Raw genomic sequence first — 27,441 nt, 5'->3', positions numbered from 1 at the left:
GTCCAATATTACTTTACTACACACTCTTACTTTTCTATTCTAATGTAATTTTAGCTCTCTTATTCATAGGTATGTCCTGTACTTGGATATTACTGCTTTTCTCTTCTCATGTGACCTCACTTTTCTGTCTGACGCGTGAATTTCCTTCACTGTGAGTCAAGTTCTTATCTTAGATCTTATCTTAAAAAAGCTAAAAACTGCTGAAGAACATCTCACTGAGGCAACTTAATAAACAGTTATCAACTTAAAAACCTGTTTTCAAAGTTATGGTCATCGAGTAGGACGCCGAAAAATGTATTTTTAAAAACTAATTCAAACAATCAACTTAAAAACTTGTGTTTATGCAAGAATTTCTTTCACAGTGATTAAAATGTTCACCTATAATGGTGCAATACAAAGTGTCAGTGCACGGATGTAAGTTGAGAGGTAATTTAACTGCTTTATATTAATCTATAATGTTTGTTTGGTGATTATTTTTTGCATAAAGCAACTAAAATTAGAATAAAATTGCCATTCATTGTGCGTTTTCTCTTATATGTAGGAAAAAATAAAGACAATCAAGAAAAAGGTAAGAGCAGCAGCAATCACTAAAAACAAATGTATATAAAAATAAATAAGTGCACATGATTAAAAAAGCAGTTTATATATAGAAGTGTTAAAAGACTACTATTTAGAGTAGAAATATAAAGTAAATATAGTAAATTACAACTATGTAATTGTTAAAAACAGTGTTTGGTGGATGGATGCAGTGACTTTAGTTTGTTCTGCTCTTTGGCGGTGAGAGTCTGTAAATGCACAAGATGATGCTCAACGCACAACAACACCGGCGGATGTTTTAATTCCTTGTTGTTGCAGCCCAAACCTCTGGCTGCCTCTTGTTTGTCGAAGCATTAGCGGCGGAGAGAAGCAGGCAGGAATCATTAGAGAGGAATCCCAGCATATGGCTGGCTGTCGGCGGCTCCCCTCCCCCTCCCGCTGCCTTCCTCCTGCCGTCCGCTCCGCAGCAGCAGCAGGACAGAGGTAGCTCAGTTTTTGAAGCCGTGGCATGAATGATCTCATCTGAACCTGATCTCCGCTTTCCCTGCCGTCGATCCTATGACCGAGACGGGAATAAAATAACACAAACACGAGGTGAGTACGGCCGCCCGGCCGCCCGCAGATAGGCTTTTAAAACCGGGCACCGGGGCGAGTTGTTTTTTTGGGGAACTTAACAGCCCCGCCGCGGCGAAAAACTCTTGTTTTTGGCTAGAAAGGAGGAAGGACCGCGGAGGACGGGTGGGTGGGCGCTGTTAGCTAATTAGCCCGCTAGCATGTCGTTTCTTTTTTTTTAGTAAGAGGAAGCTGCCAAAAAACGGGGGCCACATATATGCCGTTTAGTGGGTTTTCCGTTTCGGTGAACATTTTTGTTTTTTTATTTTTTAGCCCAGCTAGCTTAGCGGCGGCCCGTTGAGCATCAACTCACACCCGTAGTTTAGCTAGCCGGCTAGCTGTTAGCTACTAGCGCAAAATGGCCTCATTGTCGCTCGGTGGCTCTGATGCTGAAAAGACAAAGCATGCGGCAGTGAGGGCCGGCAGCTCCCCGCCGCTCCTCACGGCGACCCCACCGGCCCCGGTTTAACACCTGGACGCGGGTTTATTGTGTAATTAACAGGGGGGATGTGTAAAATGTAAGCTGTGGGTGTATTTATTCATTTAGTACGGCGGGCTGTGAAAGTGCTGCTCCGCGGTGTGCAGTGGGGGATGGGTCATGCTAGCAGCAGCAGCCATTGACGTAAAGCGAGGCTGCATTTTGTTTGGCTTCTGCTTCCTAGAACCTGGTATTTACGTTTTTAACCTGTCTTAACACTGTGTTTGGCAGCTCTATTATACATCTATACAGCTGTGCTAACGCTAGTTTCCAGCTCCGTTGATCTTAAACGAGGTGATTTTTTTTCTCCCCCCATTTCCTGGTTTGTGAGAGACACAAGTTTTTGAACACCACATATGTCAGCATTTTCTTGTTAAATCTCGTAGAAACGCTGTGACTAAGTTGATCCCGAAGGCCCTAAAATACAAACACAACAGCACAGGGCAGGTGCAGATGGAAAGAATGTTATTGTCACTGCATTTTAGCATCTGTGGCAGACAAAACGGGCCATAAAATACACATATTAAAGGTGATGCAGGCAGTGATGGGGATTTAAACAGCAGTAAACACTACAAACCTGCAAAGTCTCTGCTCTTTTTTGGGGGGGTTAATTTTTAGATGTATTGCATTTTTGCAATTTTTTAAAATCCCATGTGGTGTTCATGTAATTATGTCAATCAGTTTCTGGGAACTTGATAGCACATCTTTAATAATTAATCGATTACTTGTCAACTATTAATTGAATTTCCAACTATTTTCATCATCAGTCGGGTTGAGTCATTATCTAAGAAAATAATAATATTAATTCTTTGATTGGAGCTTCTTAATTGTGAACATTTTCTGGTTTCCTTCCTTCTCTATGACAATAAACTGAATATGTTTAGGTGATACCAATTTATGACATTTGAAAATATATATGTATTTAGATTTATTTTTTGAGTATTCAAGGAAGTAATCATACAATTGACAATTATATACATATATAATAGTTGATTTTTATTTGATTGTCTTGAGTGGTTGATAAACTAATTTATTCCATTTTGAATTTGAAATTTTGGTTATTAATGTGTCATTAATAATAATGCCCCACAGTATATGAAAACACACAGGAAGCACTAGACTTCATTGTAAATCATTTTCCAGATAAGTTCACACAAACTTTTAAATGTCACAAAAATATATTATATAATGCGATTTATGATCGTCTCCATGAACTTCCTGAGAGTAAATAAACTAATGTGTGGTCAGAAGGTGGCGCTATCGGCCACCTGGGTGCAATAAAAAGAGGAGAAGAAGCCGGAAACAAAGCCGCTTGTGTTTTTCAAATCCCTTCAAAAACCTCACAGAAGAAAAAGAAGAGGAACAAACAAAACTTAGGCCATCTGTGAGAAAAATAAAGAAGTGTTTTCAGTCAGGAAAGCTGTAATTTATCTTTTTTCATTAAAAGGTGTTTTAATCTCCTGTTAGGTTCAGTAGTTCTGATTCCAAAAAAATCAAAAGTGTAGGAGAATCGATTATTTTTTCTCTCTCAAATTTCATAGTTTTTTAAAGCTTTTTTCCCCTAATTCGCATAAAAATCAAAGCAAACGTGCATCCGTTATATTTAAATGTGATTTGTCTGCTACAGATGCCTGATCAGTCATAAACATACGAGCTGTTTCCATTCTTACAATGAGGAAAATGCACTAAACAAATATTGACTTTCCAATATTTAGAATTAAATTTATTCCCCAGTAGCATCCTTGAGATTTAACCTCAAAATGCTAAACTATCGGGTGTTCAAAAACATTCATCAGTTTACATGTAAAAAAACAAAACAAACAACAACAACAAAGAATTCTGTCATGTCCAACACTGTTTTCTCTTCTCTGTGCAGCGTACTTTCTCTCAGGTTGTAGGTCTTCCTGGTTGTATTTCATTTTCTATTTTCATTTATGTACGCACTGCTGTTGTTTCTCCCTGACGGACGTAGTGCTCTCTAGTGTCTCTTGTTTAACAGGGGCCAGCAAAAAACGCACCACACGAGAAGACAGCACACGTCCATAATTGTTTTCTCACCCTTTGTATTTTTTAGATCTCCGGGCACCTTCATAAATGACTTTTTTCCCCCCCTCTATTCTGTCCACTGTCAGGAAACGCTATTCTATGCAAGCGAGGACTCAGAGACCTCCAGTTAGAGCCACTTCTATTTGTGGTGTGGATTTTAACTTTTTTTTTTTTAAAAAAAAACAATGTGGTGCTGATTTAGTTTCACTCATGTGATCGGTGGAAGACTTTTCTCTCATTATGTTGGGATGTAATGTGTGAACACGACCCCCCCCCCTCCCACTTATTAACAGTGAAATAAAAGTCTACAATCAATTCATCACTTCTTTGATTTCATGTTTGATTGTGTGCTGCTTTAACGTTGCATCATGAGGTGTTTCTGTCATCCCAGCCTTTTGCCTGTAAGGTTTTCGCACAACACTCTCGAGTGCACAATGTGTTAATTTGAAGATGGTATGTCATTTGCACAGATTATAGGGCCTCAGTTTGGCCTGGCATCCCAAAATGAACATTTAAAGAAACACAAGTTCTGCTTTTTTTCATGATTTTTTTTTTGGTGCAGGGAGATGAATTGTGACAGCAGTGTTCAGAGCATTTAGCGGGCAGGTTCTGTAAAACTTATCAACTCACTGCTGTTTGATTTGTGTTCTGTAAACCCCAATGCTGTGTCAGTATTATTCTCACTGTAACACTGATTTATTTATTTATTTTTACCTTTTTTTGTGATTATTTGTAAAGAAATGTATCACAAATAGAAATTTGAAGGAAGTGAAATCATTCACCCCAATGCCCTGCCCACAGGTTTAACACTGAGGAGACACAGCCGGACGCTGCGCACTGTTTTACTGTCTGATGGGAAATAAACGCCACAGGCTGCCGTTCAGAGCTCGGTCTCCCTGTTTACTTGCATCCCATTTATTTTGGGAAGTCAGAGGGCCTTTAACGTTGGCAGGAGTGTTGTTTTGTTCCTCTAAGACATGTGTGTTGAAGTTGGTGTTTAATAAGGAAGTTGACTCCATTTTTCTTCCCCTCCTCAGTGAAGAGAAAGTGCAAATCTTGTTCAACTAGTTTTTGAAGCGTCGCGTGTGTAGACCTGGAAACCTGATATCCCTTGTAAATATTAGCGGCTCATGGTGGTTCATTGTACTGTGAATTTGTAAATGCTCTTATTTTTCATATTCCTGTCACTTTTACCCCTTAAAAGCACCTTATTGATTAGGATATCCTTCTGATTTTCTTGATCACAGGTGGCAGTGGGGAAAAATATAAGTGCACTGATCATGTAACTTGAGTGCTGTTTTTGTTTTCTGACAAAGGTCTGTGTAGTCTGTGCTTACTTTGATGCAGCGTCCGCATTTAGTTGGTAACCATGCTATTTTCGGTGGCTCAGTGGTCTGTTAAAAGTGTGGTTGTTCCGCCCAGCAGGAGTCTTGCCTCAGACTGGCCTAAAATGGGCAGAAATGGTGCTGAACAAAAGCTGCTTGTCGCTCGTACAAAAGTACTTGAAGCGTTGCAGCCGGGACCACGCTGCATTGCTATTGCCTGTGCCTCTCAACAGGAAAGGTATAGCAAACTTTAAGAAAAAAACAACTACAACAAACAATTTACTGTTTACTGTAGTTCAGCTTAAGCCTGTAGTTTATTTATAAGCTGCTGTCCAGCAGATTGTAGCTGTAGCTCCCTCATATCCACTCAAATGCTCCACCACATAGCCTCATCACATCACACATGTACACCAGTAATTACATGGCACTTATTCTGTTCACTATGTTAGCTAGTCAAATGCAGAACAGTAGACATTTTGTGTTTGTCAGTGTGATAAATTTGTTGATTCTCAGACAAGTGCTGCCATTGTGTGTCTCACTGTGTTTCTGTCTCCTCGCAATCACCACAGAGAGACAACATGTTCCCGAAGGGCACCAAGCGCAAGTTTTCAGACTCCGGGGAGGAGCCGGCCTCCGGTGGCGACCAGGGCCCTGCAGCTCCGTCTGCGGCAGCTCGGACGCTGTCGTCCTCTTACAGTCTGCAGCGGCAGTCGCTGCTTGACATGTCGCTGATCAAGCTGCAGCTTTGCCACATGCTGGTGGAGCCCAACCTGTGCCGTTCGGTGCTCATCGCCAACACGGTGCGGCAGATCCAGGAGGAGATGACCCAGGACGGCACCTGGCAGATCATGACCCAGGCCCTGGCAGCCGCCCAGTGTCCGGCCGACCGCCTGGTGGCCACCGAGGTGCTGTGCAGGCAGACTGACGCTGCAGCTCAGGCCGGGCAGAGCCCGAAGCCCTTCTCGGTGGTCGGCCTGGAGGAAGGCTACCACGCGGAGGAGGTGGTGATGGAGGGAGACGTGGAGACAGAGGTCACCATGTCCACTTTGTCCCCCGTCTCCCCCCAGCTGTCCTCGGCCTCCTACCTGGCGGGGCCCTTTGGCATGGGGCCCTGCTGGGAGGAGGAGGAGGAAGACGGCGAGTGCGAGGAGGACGAAGAGGAGGACAGCGAGGAGTGTGTGTCGGAGGGCGAGGAGGCGGACCGGGACCACCTAAGCGCAGACTCCAGGACAGGGGAGCAGGTTTTTGGGACTTTTGAGATCAAGCACCCGGCGCCGCCCCCTGACCCTGCACTGGAGGAACTGTTTTCAGACGTGGACCCGTCCTACTATGACCTTGACACGGTGCTGACAGGCATGCAGAGCACCCCCAAAATGGGGCCTTACGACCTGCTGGAGAGCCTGTCCTCTCACGGGCCCACCGCCCTGAGCTCCAGCTCAAGCTGCAGGTCAGACCTGAACGAACTGGACCACATCATGGAGATCATAGTGGGATCCTGAAACTCAGAACATTCCTCTGGCCTGTACTGATCCCACAGACTCTTCCCAGACTATGCACAGTACACATGTGCATGTTCTGTATGTGGTGTTGTTACACACGGAGATTGTTGGCGGTTTTGGAACAAGATGGGAAATTAACAGCGAGCCAAGTAGCTGTTGGGGATCGGCTGTTAGAGACGTAGTTCGCCTCCTCTAACGGCCACGCGGGCGAGTTGGCAGCTGCAGTCGTTGGGACTTTAATCTTTTATTCAAACGTGTAATTGGCAGTTAAAGTTATGATTGTAAAATTGATGAATTTGGGGATTCGCCGGCCGCCCTGGCCCGCGGGCAGCGCGGTTAGTTTCCTGCTTTGTTGCTGAATTCCAAAACTCGACAATATCTGTGAGAAAGGCAAAGATAATTACCTTATACCATGATGCATTCTTATTTACGTACTTTCCATGTTTACGTCTGTCATACATTCTGTCTTACTAGCTCCTTCTGGTCATTCTGTCGGTTTGTCCATTTCTATTTATTGTTACATGGACCGAGGAACAATTCATCACACTACATGCATCAGAAACCAGAACAAATTGTAAATCCAAATCTATGAATCAATGCATATTTTCCTAGAGATTTGAGCAAATATGAATGGAATATATGTATATGTACGTATGTGTATATAGAAATATATTTTTTGCATTATACAGCTGGGGGATTTTGCAAGCATCATTTGATATTATTATTATTATTTTTTCCCTCCCAAGCGGTTTTTAAGATTTTAATGTAGCCAGACTCGAGACAGTGTCTTCCCATGGTTTGGTATAACAAGTCGACTGTAACAGGTGACCGGCATCGTCGCTCTTTCTAGGCACTGTTCTTTCATTTTTCTTAAAAGCTTTACGCAGGGCAGGGAAGTGGCTGCTGGCCCGCCAACCGAACGTGGCTCCGGACTAGTGTTTTTTTTTTCTGGTGGCCGGCGGACCGAACAGGTCACTCCCCTGCTCTGCTTTCAGTACAGATCCAATAACAATAATAAGCAGCTTTTTCCTGAAGCATTTGGAGAAACCCCGGGGTGATAACTGCATCAAGAAGCCATATTTCTTTCTCACATTTGTCAGCGCAAATGTAGAACTCTGTGTGTTAACCCATCTAATTTATTGTTGTTTTATTTATTGTATTTATTGTATCTAGGTACAGACATTGCCATATTGACTTATCAATTCAACCATGAGGCCCGGTGAAATTATATTTATCCAAATTTTGCCCTCGGTTTTGAATGCAGTACCTATTTATTCCTAATTTTTTTTTTTTCCTCTTCAAATAATTATTAGTAATAATAATAATAATAACAACCGGGTTACTATTCAAATTTACTATGCAGCTCTGTCATACGTGTTTCAAAATGACTGTATACAGCTCAAAAGTCCTTTAATTCCTTTATGCAAACAGTTGCCTTTTTCTCCTAAATATGTGCAAAATCAAATGCATTTTTCAAAAAAGAAAAACGAAAAAAAAAAGAAAAAATTGTCGCTTATCATCGTGATGAAGAGATTAACTCAGGCAAACAAGATGTATTGACTAAAATACAGTATTACGACACGCTTAATACCTTACCACAACACTCCTGAAGGATGTCACTCTGGTCTGAATGGGAGCTAGATCTTCAAAGACTAATTATCGTTGTAAAATGTATGCATTTTTTTATATTAAAAAAAAACAAAAAAACATTGTAGCATCTTTGTAAATATTTTTTATAATAAAAGGTGCAACTATTGATGAGGTGATGTGGCTGTTTCACTCATTTTCCGCTCTGCGAGGAATTGAACTGTATTTTCATTTACAGATTTTAAGCGGATCTGTGATTGTCGGGTGAGTTTTATGTGTTTGTTTTTTACATTCAGACTTATTTGATTGTTGCTTCTTGTTCACATTTATGAGTGAGTATGAATAATTGGTGAACAAAAATGGGTTGGAAATTGTTTCTAAGTGAACAAACCAGGTTTTAAACAGGTACAAGCAGCGAAAACGAATAAAATCCTGCAGGAATTTGTAAATTTATGAATAACATTTTGTTCAGTCTTTGTTGAAACTGTTTTAGAGATGATTTTGTTATTAAAACATGATCAGGATCAACAGTTTGAACAAAAACCTGTAGCGTTTATGACGTTAGGATTACCTGCAGGACTTGTACTAGTATCTTTAAATATGCGTATACTCCTATTTTTCCATTTTTAAATTCATAAATTACAGCTTCTGCAGTACAACCTGCATCAATTAGAAAATATCCAATCAGCTGAGGATACTCGAAGTTTATTGGACGCCGTTAAACATTATCTCAACCTGCATCGGTGCAAAAAAAAAAAAAAAAAAAAAAAACTGAACAAAGCTCAATTCATGCAGAGCTTGCTTCCTGGATGCTCTTCCACTCAGGATCTGCTAAAATCAGATAAAGCCTTCCTGGACAGAGAGCACTGCTACAACAAAAACAGTTTAATGTGGACATTTCCTCAAATTAAGAAGCTTAAAACGCTCAAATTGAGTTAACTGTGACCCGGCTGCACTTTGTCCTCTCGTGCTCTCACATGACGAGGCCCACGACGGACTCGACGCGACACGACCGTTATCTTACGGGTCAAGCGAGTCGCTCGGCTGCAGCGACACGTCTTCTGAAACGCGCAGTGGCTGCAGCGGATTGTTTTAAAGTCCTGTCTGAAACTGACAAAAGGTATTTTGTTCATAAAATTCTAGCTTACTTGGCACACTGGCCCGCTGCCTAGACGTGGTTAGCCTATAGTTAAAGATTAATGGCCTCTCGGTGAGTCAGCAAAAAGGCAGCCCGAGGAAAAACCGAGTCATCGCAGGAAAAAGGAGACTGTCTCAAAAAGCAGCAAGAGAGAAAACGATGCAGGTTTTTTCTTCTCTTTTTATTTCAGAGGATCTAAAGTTTGCACCATGTGATGATAAGAAGCGGCGAGCAGCTCGTGTGACCTTTAACGCCACATATCATGTTTATAATAGTCTCAGAGCTGAACTACTTTAAAACTTAACAGGCTGCAGGTCTTGTGCTGCCTTCAGGTTCCTCGCACAAGTCAGGACAAGTTACCACAAATTCAGGTCAATATTTGGGATTTAGGTGTGAATAATGGAACTCAAACAGGGTTTTTCCTGCTCAGAGCGGAGCTTTAGTGTAATTTCTAACCATTTAATGAATTAATACTTGACTAATTAATCAAAGCTAGTCACAAAAGTGAAGCTTTATTCTTATTATTCTCAGTTGTTAGCATTTTGGAGCAGGATAAAACCTCTTTGGAGGCACATGAAGCTCCTTCAAGCTTGACTAAATGAAAACCCAGTTAGTAAAACTGGTTTAAAAAAAATCTAATTCATATTTTTAGTCTCAGTTCCTGTCATTGTTGTGCTGGTTCAGCTGTCTTTGGTGGTGCCGAAGAACTCTTTTGTGAAACCCAGTTAACAAAACTGGCTTAAAAATCTAATTCTTCTTCTTCTTATTCTCAGTTTTTGTCATTTTTGCTGCTAAAAAAACTCTCTGAGGCTGACAAAAAATCCTCTTTGTAGTTAAAAAAAAACCTGCCTGTCAGTGTTTAACAGGTTAATTAGGTCAATCTCTATGAAATCTATTAAAAACATCTCAGATCTGACAACTAAAACAATAACTAATCCTTAATAATCCCAATAAAAAGCCCCTAAAAAGACGAGCTCCTGTTCAAACTGCTACTTTGCCCCTAACAGATCTGTTGAATGCTGCACAATCACCACCTCAGTGTCATTTTAGGGTTAATTCTGCTGTTTCTCTGGTCACTGAAACACTCCAAATGTAGGTCAGATGACGATGAAAGCGGCGATGTTGTGTTTGCTTTCTGTTCGGAGAGGAGAAGCCGAGAAAAGAAGAAGTGGAAGCTGGTGGCTGCTGCTGTAGCGGCTTCGGCAGGACGAGACGGAAAAAACGTGAATCAAGAGTCTCCTTATTTGGCGTTTGCCTTTCCTGCCTTTCCGGTCACGTCCTTCCTCTCCTGAGTCATCTGTCCCTTTAAAACGCTGCGTTCAGGTGCTCACCGCAGCGCTCCAGGCCTTCTAGAGACTTCTAACACTGAGACGTAGCTTCAGCTCTACTATAATACTGAAATGCTTTTGGTATTTCTGTGTCTTCTAGTTGGTCTGTTTTATTCAGATTTGCATGTTATGTTTGTAAAAGGAGCCAGAAACATGTAGAAAACAACAAATCAGGATTTTCTCTGCCTCCTTAGTGTCTCGTCTTACTGGGAACACTGGTGCTCAATTAACTATTAACTGTATTATTGGATTTTAACTCAAAATAGGGATTGTTTACAGTTAATTTTCCATCATAAATCTGCTTTTCAGTGGACGAAGTTGTCTGAAAAAGACGAATTGTTTCGAAAACCTGAGATGTGTATTATCCTGAGGTCTTTTAATCCTGCAAACTCAAAATATTTCCACCGACAGTGTGTAAAATGTCACTTTTAGGCTGTTCTTTCACTCCACAGAGAAGGCAGACTGGTTTACGTTGAGGTTTTTATTTAACTTTTTCAAAGAAAGTGCATCTACTCCAGTACAGTGCTGAGCTCTTGTACTTTAAATGTGACTTTTCCAGTTTTATTTCTTCATTCTTCTTCTTGTTCACACTTTAAACACACTAATTTTTATTGCTTTTTTCAAGGATAATGCACACTAATAATTACTGTAAATGCACCAGCGACAACAAATTTGCTGATTTTATTTCAAGTAAATTACACGTACGTCAAAACTGAAGCAAAGTAAAAGCACTGGATGTGTTTTAATCGTAAATACATGTGAACTTTGAGCACGTTTTGCTGATAATGACATACTTAATGTTTGCAGTTTCATGTCTCTTGTAACATCTTCTCCTTATCAAAGTATTTTTTTTATCTACTCTTTTCAAGAACAATGCACATTAATGGATATTAAACTGGCCATTGGAACAACGATAAATCCCAAGCATCAAACGTTAACAGGATGAAACCCTTAAAGTTGCCCTGTGGTTGTTGATGTAACTCCTAAAAACTCATCTTTGTGGATAAAAGCTGCATATTTACAAGGTTTTTTTTCCACGAAAATGACCCCTTCTTGCCTTAAAATAGCTTCGATGCAACTCTACACTGCACTAGAGTGAAGCAAGCAGCAGGCAAATTAAACAGACGACTAACACCAGATACTCTAGCCCAGACAGTGAGCTCAGGCCGGTGAAGCACGACGACCCAAAACGCCACAAATGTGAAAAAACAAAAGATAAATCTGCCGAAAAAATGCTGAAAAGGATATTTGACTTTCCTGTGGAGGCTTGGCTTGTAAATTCCAAACTTTGGGACCAATAAAGTTTTTATTATTCTATAAAATTATATCAGAATTCTGCTTGTTGTTTATATTTTAAACTGAATCTGCAAAGTAACGAGTAAGTTCTCGAAGATATCCACCACTAATATTTGATATCATGACTGGAGTGGAGTTGAAACTATACTGTTTGCCAAATCAAGCTGTACTTAAGTACTGCACTTGAGTATTTGTACTTAGTTACTTTCCAACACTCTGGATACTTTGGTGTCATTGAAGTAAATCTGCAAAGTAACTAAAGCTGTCTAATGAATGTAGTTGAGCCTAAAGTACCATACTTACCTTAGAGGAAATATTCAAGTAAATTAGCTCAGAATTGTACTTAAATGCAATACTTGAGTAACTGTACTTTCCACCAGGGCTGAGTGCTTTTAAATCAAATTTACATGCAAACTTTGAGGATGTTTTACTGCTAATTTTATGGATTTTTAACAAATAAAGTTGCAGAAAAGTATAAAATGTGTGCAGTATTTGTCAAAACTACCAGAATACTTGAGTACAGTACTTGAGTAAATGTACTTTTCACCAGTGTTGGGCGCTTTTTAATCTAGTGTCAAGATCACATGCATGCTGGTGGAATACTTCACACTGTTGCACGAGCCGTTGCATCACTTGTGTCTAAGAGTTTTTTTGTTTTTCTACTGCGACTTGCATGTTTGCACCGAGGACTGACAGAAATCCCGTCTCTGTCCTGCACATACGGCAGAATTAATGACACAGTTGATTCTGACTTGACTTGAATATTGGAAATGGAAGTATTCATGTAAGTCACCTCAAAATTGTGTTTGCTTGAGTAAATGTGCCAAGCTTTAACCCTGACATTTTGACCCCAACCAGGAATTCCTGTTACAAGTTCTCTCTCAGTAAGTGTCTGTACCTAATTTCAAACTACAGATCTATTTAGAACGTCTAAATAGCTGATGTCACATTAATAAATACACAGAGAACATGACCTGTACACTTTCACAGTGTCAAAATGACCTAAAACAACCATTTTCGGTTAAATTTGACCTTCAATTTGGGCCTCAGAGTAAAAAAACATGGAGCACCTGTGCAAAAGTATAACATTTTAGGATATTTTCAGTGTATTTTGAGTCACTGTAGGAAAAGTCATTCAATTTCAGGCTAAAAGGATGACATTTAGCATGTTTTTACTGCTGTCGAATGTCAAAACGGGTCAAATTTGACCAATTTTGCAAACTCTGGGCGCATTTTGCTGTTATTATTTTGACTTGAATATCGGAAACGGACATATTCAAGGAAGTCACCTCAAAATTTTGCTTACTTGAGTGAATGTACCAAGTTTTAACCCTGATATGCTGTTCGTATTTTGTGTCTTCACAGTAATACTGTCAAGAATCCCCTCACAATAAGCATCTACACCACATTTTAAGCTACAGATCTGTTTCTAATCTGTTTCATAATAATAGAAGTAAACAAAATAGCCTGTACAGTTTCTAGATTCACTAAAACCACCAAATGTGACCTGAAATTTGAGCCTCAGAGTACAAAAATGTGTAGCACCTGTACAGAAGAATAACATTTTAAGATATTTTGAGTCACTTTAGGAGAAGTCACCAGATTTCGGGCTAAATACATTACGTTTAGGGTGTTTTCACTGCCATCAAATGTCAAAACGGATCAAATTTGACCCATTGCTGCTACAATCACACTGTTGCTTCAGTAATCCTGCAGGACTTTCCTCTGCAGCAGTGTTCCTTTCAGGTTTTGCACCAGTTTTCAGCCCCTGAATGCTTCATCCACCAGCAAAAGGTTGTCAGTTTCCCTCTAAACACGAGCAGTAATTAACGCGAAGCTCGTCTTGTTAATTATTAAACCTCATTTTCGGGCCTCATATCGACCCAGCTCTGCGTTCACGTGTTCCCCGTGGTGGCTGCCGGCTTTTCCGAGCCGTTCCTGAACGCAGCCGCCGCACATTCGCTGCCCCGTGAGAGGCGGAGGCGGAGGCCGGACGGGCGGCTCGGCGGGCCAATGCGCTCCGGCCGTGCGCTTCGGAGCTCCCCGCCCACCCCCCCGGTCCTCGGTGCTCGGTGCTCTGCCTCCTCCNCCCCCGGTCCTCGGTGCTCGGTGCTCTGCCTCCTCCTCCTCCTCCACCACCACCTCCTCCTCCGTGGACCGACCGAACATTCCTCTCCACTCCGGGGCTCCGCAGCGCAGGAACGCAGCGACGGAGCGACACCGAGCCGAAGACACGACGACGGATCCGCGCAGCTCATGACACTCTCCAAGGACGCGTAAGGTTGTTGTTTTTTGGCCTCTTCCGTCGTTATTCGCCCGAAGTTCTCCCTTTTAAAGCGGCTTTAAACGGAGCTGGTGGGCAGTGAAGTGGGGTGAGGGGTGATCTCTGGGGGTCCTGGGCACCAGAAGTAGTGAGAGTGAGAATAAAACCTTATTTATGAGGGTAAACTGAGCTCATAGAGGGGAATAAGTTTAGTTTTTGGTAGCTTTCACTTTGCTCAGGGGTTCATGAGTGTGTTAAACGAGAAGAAGCAGCTCAGATGGGGGTCAAACTCCCACCAGAAAAGGGGGCTTCATGTCTTCTGGTTTGTGATTTGTGGGAACCTTTGTGGAGCAGCTCTGGTGGCTGAGCAGGTCTGTGAGGATGAGTAAAGTCTGGCAGCCTGCAGAGGTGTCTGCCGGTGACTCATGGCAGTTCAAATGTTCCCTCTGAAACCCTTTTAAAATGGTAGAAACTCACACGTCCACAGTGTGAACTTGCTCAGATCCCTCGGTGCTGGTGTGCAGCAGCTGCGGTTCTGGCGTTCTGAGCAGCTCCGGAGCCGAAAGTGAAGCGATGACTGGCCCGAGTGGAGGCTCTTACATAAACTGGATGCACGCTTTATTACACTGTAGTGCAGCCGAGGAGACACAATCACCTGGGCTATGTTTCGAAAGAAAGTTGAGGAAGAAGTGGAGGAACTCGTCTGCAAAATGACTGATTATTGGTTATTTGAATGTGTTTTTGTGCTAATGCTGGTCTCCCAACAGCCCATGTGACAAAATTCAGACATATTATATGTTCAAAATATAAAAAAATAAGGAATTATTAAGAAAACAATGCATAGATGTGTAATTCATCATGAAAATATGTGCAGTCGTAGTTAAAAAAGAGCCTCTTATTGCTGTAGCTTTGATATTTATGAGGGTAAACTGAGCTAATTGAGGGGAATAAGTTTGGTTTTTTCTAGCTTTCACTTTGCTCAGGGGTTCATGAGAGTGTTAAACGAGATGAAGCAGCTCAGATGGGGGTCGAACTCCCACCAGAAAGGGGGCTTCATGTCTTCTCATTTGTAATTTGTCTCAGTTAAAGAAAAAGATGAGGAAGAAGTGAGTTTAGAGATTGAAGTTAATCAGTTCAACTTGTCTGCAAACTGACTGTGATTATTGGTTATTTAAATGTTTCTGTGCTAATGCTGGTCTCCCAACAGTCCATGAGATGAAATTCAGACATATTATATGTTCAAAATCTAAAAAAATAAGGAATTATTAAGAAAACAATGCAAAAATACACATTTTTGTGTTTTTTTTCTACAAAAACTAATTAAAAATGATGTTTTTTGCTGTAACAAGCATTTTCTAAAAGGCATCTCTGTATTTATATGAATATATTGTGACACATTTTGCCTTTTATCATAAAACTGCAGCTTCTGTCATTTTGATTTTACACTCAGCCAAACAGCAAAACTTAATATTTAGATGAATGGTTTTGTTTTTCATCATTAAAGGCTGTAAAATATGTTTAAATCCCAGTAAACCAGCCTGTCTGCCTATTTGAGACCATTTTCCAACCTGACATGACTATATTTTTGCAGAATTCATAGTGTTTTTGTCATTAAAGTGTACAGATATTGAGCTAAGCTGCTCTGCTCCAGACTCCTCATACGGGTCACATGCTCACTCTGTGATTCCTTCGTCCTCTGATCAGGTCAATGTTGGGTCGAGGTGTGAAGCGGAAGTGGAGCTGCCTGGAGGAGGCCGAGGTCGTCCCCGAGGCTGCCGTGACGGAGGACAAGCAGCAGAATGAGGAGGAGGACGGCGAGGACGGACTCCTGGGCCCGTCCAGGTCCGACATGAGCCGGCTGCAGCAGCGCCAGCTGGTCCTGGGCCTCTGCTTGGAGAAGCTGCAGCGCTACCAGGTGGGGATGGAGCTCAGCCTGCGGCGCTCGGTGCTGCTCATCAACACGCTGCGGCAGATCCAAGAGGAGATGCGCAGTGATGGCGCCGGGAGCTGCGACCCGGACGTCCTCCTTGGCGGCGTCCACCCCGACTCCTGCCTGCTCAGGGACGACTTCAGGGAGGACATGCCGCTGACGTGTCCCGGCTGCACAGAGGGAGACGGGGAAAGTCCGCCGGCGTCCCCAGAACTCCCGTCTCAGGAGGAGAACAGCTCCGACCAGCAGAAATCTCTGCCTGCCGCCACCATCAGTACTTTTAGCGATGCGGTGGGCGCTGTGGGCTACCTGGGCGACCTCGCCCTGGACGATATCTTCGAGGACATTGACACGTCGATGTACGAGACGTCGGACCTGCCTTCTGCCTGGGCGGCCGGCTCTCTGTGGCCGCTCAGCGTGTCGCTGTGGCCCGATGAGGACGCCAAGCTGCGACCTGCGAGCCACTCGTCAGCCGGCAGCCTGCAGTCGTGTCTCATGGACCTGAACGAACTGGACCACATCATGGAGATTCTGGTGAAATCCTGATCCCAGAGACGGACTCCTGAACTTGTTGCACACTCGGTGAACCGAAGAGCTGCTCTGCTGACCAACTCTGACTTGAGGTCGGATTTTTAAGGTTCCATCTGATAAGTTTGGTTTAAACAGGAACCACTAATGCGCCTCGAATTAGACATGAAACACTTATGATGGCAGACAATCATCTCATAACGTTAGAAAAACATCCACTGAGACACTTCAGTGAGCTGATTAACAGTTCAGTCGACTGAGGGGCGATTATTCATCATTACTTTTGATAAATTATTCAGTCGTTATGCAACTTGCAAAGAAAAAATGGAGAATTTGCTGACTTTTGTGGCTGCTGTTCTCATTTTTGGAAACAAAATTAGCAAAACATCTCCTTTTTTCTGACGTTTTATCGACAAAACGACGAACAAAGCAAGTGACGGCTTAATTAAAGAAAGTCTTTCCTGCTTTAAGCTGCAGCTCCACGTGCACATCAGACAGAATTAACTGATTCATAGTTCATCATTCAGTTTGATCCTTGATTAGTCATTTAGCTTCCAAAACAAAAATGCACAAAAAAAAAAAAAGTGAAGAATTTGACGCTTTTCTCTGTCACTATTCTCTTTTTAAGTTGACTTTTGGACTCAAAAACAAAATTAGCAAGTGAAGAAATCTCCCTTTTCTGACAAAACAATGAACAAAGTCGTATATTTGCGAATTTAAACTGCGACTCCACGAGCAGAAATTCTCATTTCTCCTCTCGCAGGTTGTTAAAAACACACCAGGTAGGTCGTCGGCTTTAGAACTGGTTGTGTGATGAGTCGCCGGTGATTAATCAGCAGTCGGGCGAGATGGGACGTGATGCGACACGCCAAAACTTTACTGCAACACGTGTGAGAGACGCTGTCACGGGTAGCGTCGCACCGACCGACGCCGTCGACACGTGGAACGGCGTTTCAGGGTAATTTGGTGAAACTGTGGAACCTTAAATCTCCGAACCTCGAAGTGTTTGTGTCACTTTTCTCTCTTGAGTCGGAGTGAAAGCAGCAGCAGCAGCTCTGAGGAAGAAGCAACCTGAGCCGCCGTAGTTTGTGCGTCACTCGGCCTGTTGGATCAGTCCCGGGTTGATTATTAATTGAAATCCCTTCAATTACTTAAGAGGGCGTACTTCAGCAGGCAGCCGGGAGGGCAGCAGGCCCGGCTTTGCTTTCAGCGCCGGGACCGAACGGCTCCTTCAAACTGAAACTGACATCAGGTGGAAGTCTGGCTGTCTGTCTTTGTGTTTATTTGGTTGTTTGTGAGGAGGACGTTGGGGGGGAAAAGGCTGAAATGTCGCTTTTTGTCTAATATTATTCTTATTTATGAATGAAAAATCAAGCAGAAGCAGATGTTCTGTGGAGCCGACTGCTCGGGTGTGAGTGTAACTTATAATTTAGTTTCTTTACGACCTTTGACCTGCAAACAGTTGACGCCTGAAGAAGAATTAACCTTTTTTGTTTTTCCCCCTCTTATCGGCAGCTTGTGTTAATAAATCGGACGCAGCGTGAAATATGTATTTTAAAAACAGCAACGCAATGTGGCCGAGGAGCTGATCGCCTCGAGTCGAGCCGTGTCTCAAAATTGTAAACGACAACAGAAGCCTGTGTGTTTTTATGAGTTTTTATCGCCACGTCGGGACGTTTTATAGCGGGTTTTGTAGGCGTTTGTACACGAGACTCGAATTGCACGCTCGACCTTCGCTCGTTTGCGGTTTACTCCCGTTTCTACCTCCTGGTTGTTGTTGTTAGTTTACCTGGACACTCCTGTTTTTTTTACACTGTGAGCCATGTACAGATAGAAACAAGCATTTTTTTAACGCTTTCCTGTCCGACCAAAGCGATCCGTCCTCATCTCTTGCTGACGACGTGCCTTACTACTGAGTCTGACGTTTTTTTGTGGAGCTTCATTGATGAAACGAGCTACTGCGAGGTGTTACGTAAAAGCGCCCGAAAAGCCACGACTGTCACCGTTTCTTTCCTCCTCTTGGCCTTTTTTTTTTCTGCCTGCGCTCGCCGAACACTGCAGCCATATGAGCTTAATGTATCCTGACAGGCTGACAGCGAACTAGCTGAGGGAGGAGGTGGCAGCGAGGGCCGGGAGGGAAAAATAAGAGGAGGAGGAGGACGAGGAGGAGGAGGAGGAGGGTGGGAGGAAGCGGTTTGCGTCACTTGTTCAGGAGGAGGAGTTTGCAGCTTGTTTTTGCTCAGACTCAGACCACCGACCAATCGCACGAGACCTGCGAGTAGCACACCGCTGCTCCGACAACAACTTGTTTTGCGCAGACACACAATCAGTTTCAGCCTGTGAAACAAAACCACTTTTTCTGTTTTCTATTTTCACTTATGTAAATCTGTAATGTGCAGGACTGAACACAACGAAGCAGGAGGTTGTTATTTATAATTGTATGAGCGTGTCAGGAGGGTCTTTAAAAGCACAAGCTGTATGTTGTTGATTAAGTGTAACTGAAGGATGTGTTTGCTGGGTAATGACATGATAATTCATTGTATTTTTTTCGTGGAATATTTTATAGATTTTATCCAATAATACAGAAAAAAAAAATACCCAAACTGCTTTGTGTGAGTCCTTCTTCTCTCATTACGCAACACCGCACAGACCTGGTTGTTGTTTTTTTTGGGTCAAAGACACAAACATCGCATGCAGATTAAACTGATCATGAAAGTATCATGCAGGCATTTTGTGTTGACCTGCACAGCAGCCACGCACACACAAGGAGGTATTAGTCAATACATGACCGACTGCATGTGGTTTGTGGACTGTTTTCCTGCCACAGGGTTCGAATTTTTGCCCTGAGCATTGTCTCAAAGGCAAAAAAAGTCCTCGTAGGCTTTTCCAAAACCCTCCTTTATCTACCAAACCACACTGTGAATCTTAAACATGCATAAATTAGAGCATAGAGTGTATTAAAGGCAGTTTTTACCCTGGCAGACATGACTGAGGGCAACAATTCCCACCACATGGGTTTCCAAATAGGGCAAAAGGAAGCAAAGAGCGCCCTCAGGTGGCCGTCTGGCAAAAGAGCAGATGTTTTGTTGATGCCCGGGCATGACGGTGCACATTCAGAGAAGATGTTGAGCGGTGTTTGTTGATGCTGTGGTCTGAGGCTTCTGCAGCTTCATCACTAAAGACGGTGTCGTGTTCAGGCGACCTGATCCTCGCAAAGGCTGCGTCGTCAATACAACACGAACCAGAGGGTCAGTTCAGGTACCTGCTCTCACAACTGGAAAAAAAAAAAAGGAGTCTAATTTATTGATTTAAGGAGAGTGTTTCAAGTTGCAAACCACATTTGGATGAGCTGTGTTGAGGTAATAATGTTGGTTATTCCATCAGCTTGTTATTGTGAGTAATTTTAACTCATTTTGTCTTGATGACCTCATTTTCTTTCGCCGTGAGTGACTCCTTGATCTAAAAATGTCTGTAAAAACTCACTCTGTTGAGCGGGTTTATAAACTAAATCAATTAATCATTTTTTTGTCAAATTAAATAATTTCCTACAAGCGACGTGAACAAAAACACACCAGCCAGTTGCTCTTCTTTACTACCTCAGAGTCACTGTCAGTCGTACTTATGACTTTTTATTTTTAGATTTTCGTCTCTTATTGCTTTTCTACTTGCATTATTTAATGTTATGTCATTTTATTTTCTGAGCAACACCTGGCAAAAGAATTTATTACATGATTAATCAAGTTTTTTTTAATAGTCTGCCGAAGAAAACCCAATTGAGGAAACTTATTTTTTTAAACAGTTGTCAACTTAAAAACTGATGATTGTGGTACTTCCTAATGACACTTAAAAATTCCTTTTAAAAAATAGTTTTATAAGAAAAAAAAACTTATAAACTTGTGATTATTGTTTCAGTTAATAAGTAAATGGTAATTAAAAATACTTTTGTTTGTCAAGGAAAGACTTATTTCTCAAATCAAATTAGATCATTGGCTCAAGATAATTTCATTAGAAGTTGTTATAATTTTAAGCTGTATTTATTTGTTTATTTATTGTTGTTGTTGATACTAGAGTACTAAGGTTTGCAAGAATGAAACGAGAAACCGTGTCAGTCATGGAAGGTGTTGAGTTAAATAATTTACCTTCTGAAGATCCATCAGCAGCATTAAAGATCAATACTGGTGGAAAAAACGTATTTCAATCCAAAAATTCAATATCATATTATAGAAATAAAAGAAATATAATCAGATGTACTTCAGAAAAGGAAACCAGCAGAATTAAATCAGTGGAGTGTTAACGTTAAGCAGCTTTGCGCTGCAGGAACTCGCCGTTGCAGCGTTCAAGATGTAAACAGTTTAGTCGTAAATCCTAAAATTCAAAAAGCTCAACTTTAGAGCAGCAGCAGTAACTCATGTTGTCAGATAAAGTCAGAGGAGCGGAAACGTCTCTTAAAACAGAAGCAATCAAATAAAAATACCATTTCCTCTGACTTGGACCTGAACACATCTCTGCAACAAGTGTCCTTAGTGCACAAAAAAACACCAATAAACTCTGGGCCGCCTCGGACGAATTATAAGTAAACGCTGCACTTCTGGGGATGGATGGATCAATAGATGGACAGATAAGTTATTGATCCTTTGCAGAAAATCACTATACACACTATAAACTATTCATGGAAATACTAAAACATACTAAAGACAGAGTACAGAAGCAATATTTGTAATATGTAACATGCAAAATATGCAGCATGCAAAATTGTAGAAAATGTCACATGTAGTGTTCACTGTGTGCAAAAGAAAATACTTGCATATGTAAAATCTCAATATAAGATAAAATAGAAAAATATCTGTGTAGAATCGGTGTACTTGTACATTACACAGACTTGACTTATATAGTTTTTATGCATTAGTTGAATGACTACATGAATAAATATTGTTAAACAGGAGAAAAACGGAACAGATACAAAGAATAAAAGGACTGAACTGAAGCTTAATTGTCCCTCCGTCCCTGTTAGTTAACCTAATTAAAACAGCAAACTCCACAAATACACAAAACAAGGCACGGACGGGTTTAAAAAAGCAGCAAAGTGCACGTATTTTACTGTACTTCTTCCTTCTCTTCGTACACATTTGTGGGTTCGAGTTCACCCCAGAGAATGTGACAGAATTACAGGCGATGTTAGTGGGCGAGAGGCCTCTGATGCTGGAATTCAGGGAGTGGCCACGTCCAAGGAGGAGCAACACGTGCAACAACCACTAACACAAGCTAACACTGCTAACACAACCACTGCTGCTAACACGACCACTGTTAACACGACCACTTCAACACACGTCATAGGAAGCATGTCTCATCCATCCGTCCACCTGTGATGACTCTGCACATTGGTAACGGTGAAGCAGGAGGTTTGGGGACAGCGTGAGTGCATCGATGCTGCGGTGTGTCGGTGCAGGTTTAGTGTTTCTCTGCAGACACACATCAGTCTGCAGTAAAAGCAGCCTCCGGCTCAGAGAGCTTCAGGCTGACTCAGCACACAGTCGCAGAACAAACATCCTCTGCTGCTGCAAAACAACGGGATGGAGCGAGTGGACGGACGGACGGATCCTGCAGCACTTGGCGAGATGATAACGTGAAGACAAACACGTTCCATTGGTGTTAATTAAGTTGTAAAGTGTGGATTCAAAGAGCCGATTCTCTGCTCACAGGCTGTAAAACATCTGAACATCGACCCGTGTTCGGCCTGCTCGATTGTTGAATTTAGAAATCTGAGAATTTGAGTTGGTTTGTGGCAAAAATGCAGAGATTCAATGAAGGAAATGCATGTGATGGATGCTGATATGCAAGTAAAGCAACTCAGGGAAAGGAAGCGGAATAAAAAAGCTCCAGACAGAGATCAGTTGAGATCACAAAATGACAAAACACTGACATTATTATTATCCTCATGTCCTATCAGCTCCTAAAACAAAAACAGCATCAGTCGGACATTTTTCACATTTAGAGTTGGTTCTCCTGAATCTCGTTTATCTCCTTTCATGCATCAACCTCAGTTGCTGGTTTCCTACATTTCCCAGAATGCTACACTGCATTATGTTATGTGTCTGCCGTTTTTTTCAATATTTTTGCCCCTATGATTATGTTGATTACCGTCTATTATACGATCAGGTTGTTTATTTATGCCATTTTTGTTCCTCATGTATCTTTTTTCTTTTTAATCATTTCATAGACTTTCCTTAATTTATCTTTTACAGTCTGGAGCTGCAAACTACACGGTTTTATTGCTGGTTCTGGTGCAGAGTTGCAGCACCACACGCTGGTCTGAAAGTGCTGCTTCAGGCCTTTTTTTTTTCTTGGAAAATACAGAATAATTCTGTCTATAAGGAAACAAATACTTTTACTTTTAAAAATACTAAAGAACAGCACAAAATATTAGCCAAGAATGTCATAAAGTGCATAAAAATGGCAGCGGATCTTGCCATTTTTTACACATTTAGGGCTGCAAGTAGCAATTATTTTAACTGCCGTTTGCACTTTCTTACTCATGAATGCATTATTTTATCTATAAAATGTCAGAAAACAGTGAACACACATTAAGATTTCTGACAAACAAAGCCGGGGCCTCCACATAGCTGTTATGTTAAGAGAAAAAACATCAACTCCTGCTTGAGGAATCATTCAAACTATTATCAAAACAGTTGCAGATTAATTTTCTGTTGACGGACTAAAAGTTTCAGATCTATTTTCTCTTTTGTTTTGTTTTTAATTTCTCCCTAAAATTCCCGTTGTACCTCATGTGCACCTTGCATCTCTGTTTTTGAAGGGTGTTCTACTAATAAAGTTTGGTTGAAAGTGTTAATATGGTTTAAATCCACACATAATGATTTTATTGTCACAGCAGAATAAAGGAACTCAAACGTCAGACAGCGATGGAAACACACAAACTGATCATGTGATCTGTTTGAGATAAAACAAGAACATGACAGAATAAAAAAAAAACGACTGAAATCTTGTGACTCCGACTAATTCCTGGGTTTTGACTTCCCTCCTAACGAAGACGGATGCGAGACACGTCTGACAAATACACAAACAAGCATCGACGACCCCGAGGCAGAAATTCCAGCCCGTCGGTTCATCTGTAAGTGATTTACAGGGTCCTGTAGACGCCGTGCTGCTGCTGCTGGTTCAGGTCCGAGCTGTGACCTGAACTCTTCACGCAGGAATGGATTCGACCCGGACGTCTTCCCACCAAATAGGCTCCCATTCAGTTTTCACAGGGAAACAAATTAGCTGCTGGTATGTTGTTTTTTTGCTGCCACAGAGCAACGGCTGATCAGAAAGGTTGAGACCCTGAAACCACGTGGACTCGCTAATTGAGAGGGAAAATCAGGGGAAGTTGGCGACCAGGTCAGCAGAACATTTAACTCTCGGCCGACCTCAGTTGACTCGGAGCACATTAAATATGATAAACGGTGGAAGTAATCAAGTTTTAGGAAGAAATAATATTTTGGTGCTGCTGGTATTTGTTGTGAATGTGATGGAAAAATGTTTAAAATTACCCAGAAAATTCCAAGTAATGTAGTTTTTTAGCAGCTGGACAAACATGCGTTTACCAAAACACTTTATTAACACATTTTGAGGCATTTTTTCCTATTTTATGCTGTTTTCACCACCAAAAATACCACTCAGCTAAACTAAACATTAATATTGTATTCCTGTACAATGCAGAGAGACAATGAAAATAACAATGTCTGCACGCTGTGTCAGAATAAACTGGTAAATAATCACGCTGCTAACGTTAGCCACGAGTTAGCCTTAAAGGACGACACAGGATTCAACTAAGTTAAATATTAACAAAGTGTTGAGGTGCAAGAAGATCCCGTCCACGCTGGAGGACAGCTGGTGTTTTCTCATTTTTAAACTAGCTGACTAGTCTAAAAATCAACTAGACGAGTCAAGAAGACTAGTTCTCTGTTTCTCTTATGTTGTGAATTAACCATCCATCCATTATCCATACACCGCTTAATCCTCACTAGGGTCATGGGGGGCTGGAGCCTATCCCAGCTGACTCAGGGTGAAGGCAGGTTCACCTGGACAGGTAACCAGTCTATCACAGGGCTACACTTAGAGACAGACAACCAAGCACACTCACATTCACACCTACGGACAATTTAGAATCACCAATTAACCTCAACATGTTTTTGGAGGAAGCCAGAGAACCTGGAGAGAACCTACGCTGCACGGGGAGAACATGGAGACTCCACGCAGAAAGATCCCGGGTGTCCTCACCGGGACAAGAACTGGCGACCTTCTAGCTGTGAGGCGACGGTGCTAACCACTGAGCCACCTTGCAGCACATGTTGTGAATCAGCACTATATAAATGAAACTGAATTAAAGTCAATTAAATGACAGAGAAAGTAGTTTTTAAGAACATCCCTACTTTTATATTTTATATTCTTTTTTCTTTATTCTTTCATAATCTGCTGCATTTCACACTTCAGACAGAAATATTTACTTTTCATTCTCCTAAATCTGTTTTGAAGCTATCATCGTTAGTTTAAAGAGCTTCTTTTTCCTTCTTAGATAATCCAATTGTAAAATTTTTGACACTGACAGGGAAAACTTTGCATCGTGTAAGTACTCTGACTTTTAGAACTTTTATCTTCAGAGATTTGACTAAAAATGGAACAAAGTGAACTCGACATATTGCTGTTATCTCTGTAATAGAGCTGAATACTTCTCCCAAATCTTGATATACAGAGAAAGATAATAGTACATGTACTTTGATTTAAACGACGATGAACCACACACGTCATTCATTACTGTAAACCCCAGTTTATATTGATGCTGTAACATGTTTTCTATACTCTGATTTTCTTCAATTAAATACATATTTTGTTATTAAATGTCACATAATTTAAAACTGTTGACAGGAATTTCAGCAGATATTCAGCTTACAGTGATTTAAAACAAAGAAAAGTAGCAGAGATTTGGCATTGTTCTTTAATAAACGACCTCATCAGTCATTAAAACGGGTCAAAGTTAATTTTCTGTCTGTTCAAATATTTGATTTAATGTTTCAGCTCATCCTGTGAGTTTTCCAAAAAGTCATCAGCCGGACAGTTTGTCCAACCTCCAGCCTGATAATCCACATGAATGGTTTCCACGTGACGACCCAGCTGATGATGACAATAATGAAGATAACGACGGTCCAGTCTTGGCCGGAGACCGACTCCGGTCCTGGAACAAGACTGACACTGTGGTTTGTGGCTGCGCCGCCTGCACGGTCGGTTCAATCTAATTTGGTCCAAATGAATTATAAATGTGGCTAATTAAAGGCAGAGGAGAAGCTATTAGTCATGTCTTCAGCGCTCACGTGTCGATGGAGCGCATACATGTAGAAGACGTGTGTTGGCCGACATACATGACAGGCCGTCATGTGGGGAGCACATGAGAGGCAGAGTTTTAACCTGCGTGCTGTAATCACATTGATTACAGATGTTAACTACGAGCACAGTGACGCCACAACGCAGCGTCTTTAATGATCACCTTTAAATCATCGTTTTATCTTTAAAGGCCTCTCTGCTCATTTTAGTTTCTACACTCCACACTCTTCCTTGCTTTCATGTTTTGTTCATCTAATTTTTACTATTTCTTTGATTGCATGAAATCTTCAAACATGTACATTTTCCATATACATTATTATAATAATTTAACATCAGAAGTTACTATAAATGGCTTATTTCATCTCAAATCACCGGAACCTTCTGCTTGACCAGCTCTGAATCGCCTTATTGTTTGAAAATCATAAACTAAAGGTCTTTAAAGGGGCATCGGGAAAATCTTTCTGAGAAATAACAGCAAATATTTTAGGCTTTTATCTTTAATAGTTGCTGAGATATGGTCATTCAAACACAGCCTTAAATTTTAATGTGCTAAAAAAAAAGGTTAAAATGGTTCTGTCCATGTATACGTTACATGTTTTTAAAATATAACGGCAATTTCAGCATTTTCTGACCTTGAAATATCACCTAAGGTCAAATATTACAAACCTGGATATGGTTTCCGATGCAAACAAAATCAACAAAGTCAAAATGTATGAACTTGACCTTGACCTTGACGTATCATCCAAGGTCAAATGTGACATCACCAACGCAAAGCCACAACATGGCGGCTCATCTGCACCAAATACCATAAATCTACCTTCCACCCTTTTGAAGGTACAAGGCGTTTTTGAAAAGTGACCTTTGAGCTGTTTGTGCACCGATTGACCACAAAGCAGAGGCCATTCCCAGCTCACCGGTAAAACACCAGCTTGTTAGACCTTAGCACTCGAGCTGGTCACAGACGGGACTGATTGGTCTACATACACTGTAAAGTTGGAATAAAACACTTTTTTTTACCTCTACTCATGGAATGATTGTGACAGTGCGATTTGTTCTTGATAGAAAAAGTTTCTATCTACTCAAAACTTTATCGATATCACAATATACATACAAAACACTAGGGCTGAACACGAATAGCCGAATAGCCGACTAGCCAACTATTTGGTCACTGCGCTGGAATGGGGACATCAATTTTGATCTTTTTATTGAACAATAGGATGAAGGGTTTTGTTTCAATTCTTCAGCTTTGTTCAATTTAACAGGAAACACATATTTGAGGGGATTTCATAATCCATAATCCAGAATGTCCAGCACTACTCTTCCAAATGTCACTCGTATTGCGTATGGCCAACCCTGACATGGATCAATGCGTTACGACATCGTGGCATACTATCCACCAGCCTGTTGGTGGCGTCGCACTCTAACTAGGACTCAGTATGTAGTCATTGCACCTGGTCAAATGTGATTACTGATGTGTTTAAATAGACATCTGAAAACAA

The 27,441-nt window shown here is 41.4% G+C and overlaps 1 protein-coding gene across 1 annotated transcript; it reads left to right on the top strand.

Moving 5' to 3' along the window:
• Nucleotides 1–979: 979 nt before the first annotated feature.
• LOC103354761 (uncharacterized) lies at nucleotides 980–19,170 on the top strand. Its single transcript, XM_008278279.1, has 4 exons — nucleotides 980–1,131; nucleotides 5,568–6,494; nucleotides 13,823–14,127; nucleotides 15,814–19,170. The coding sequence occupies exons 2-4, from the start codon at nucleotides 5,577–5,579 to the stop codon at nucleotides 16,583–16,585; spliced, it is 1,995 nt and encodes a 664-aa protein (XP_008276501.1). The 5' UTR covers nucleotides 980–1,131; nucleotides 5,568–5,576; the 3' UTR covers nucleotides 16,586–19,170.
• The last annotated feature ends 8,271 nt before the right edge of the window (nucleotides 19,171–27,441 follow it).

This window comes from Stegastes partitus, unplaced genomic scaffold (assembly GCF_000690725.1).
Source record: "Stegastes partitus isolate 25-593 unplaced genomic scaffold, Stegastes_partitus-1.0.2 Scaffold119, whole genome shotgun sequence".
NCBI lineage: Eukaryota > Metazoa > Chordata > Actinopteri > Pomacentridae > Stegastes > Stegastes partitus.
Note: the sequence above shows the minus strand (reverse complement) of the source record. Positions and strands in the feature narration are given on the sequence as shown.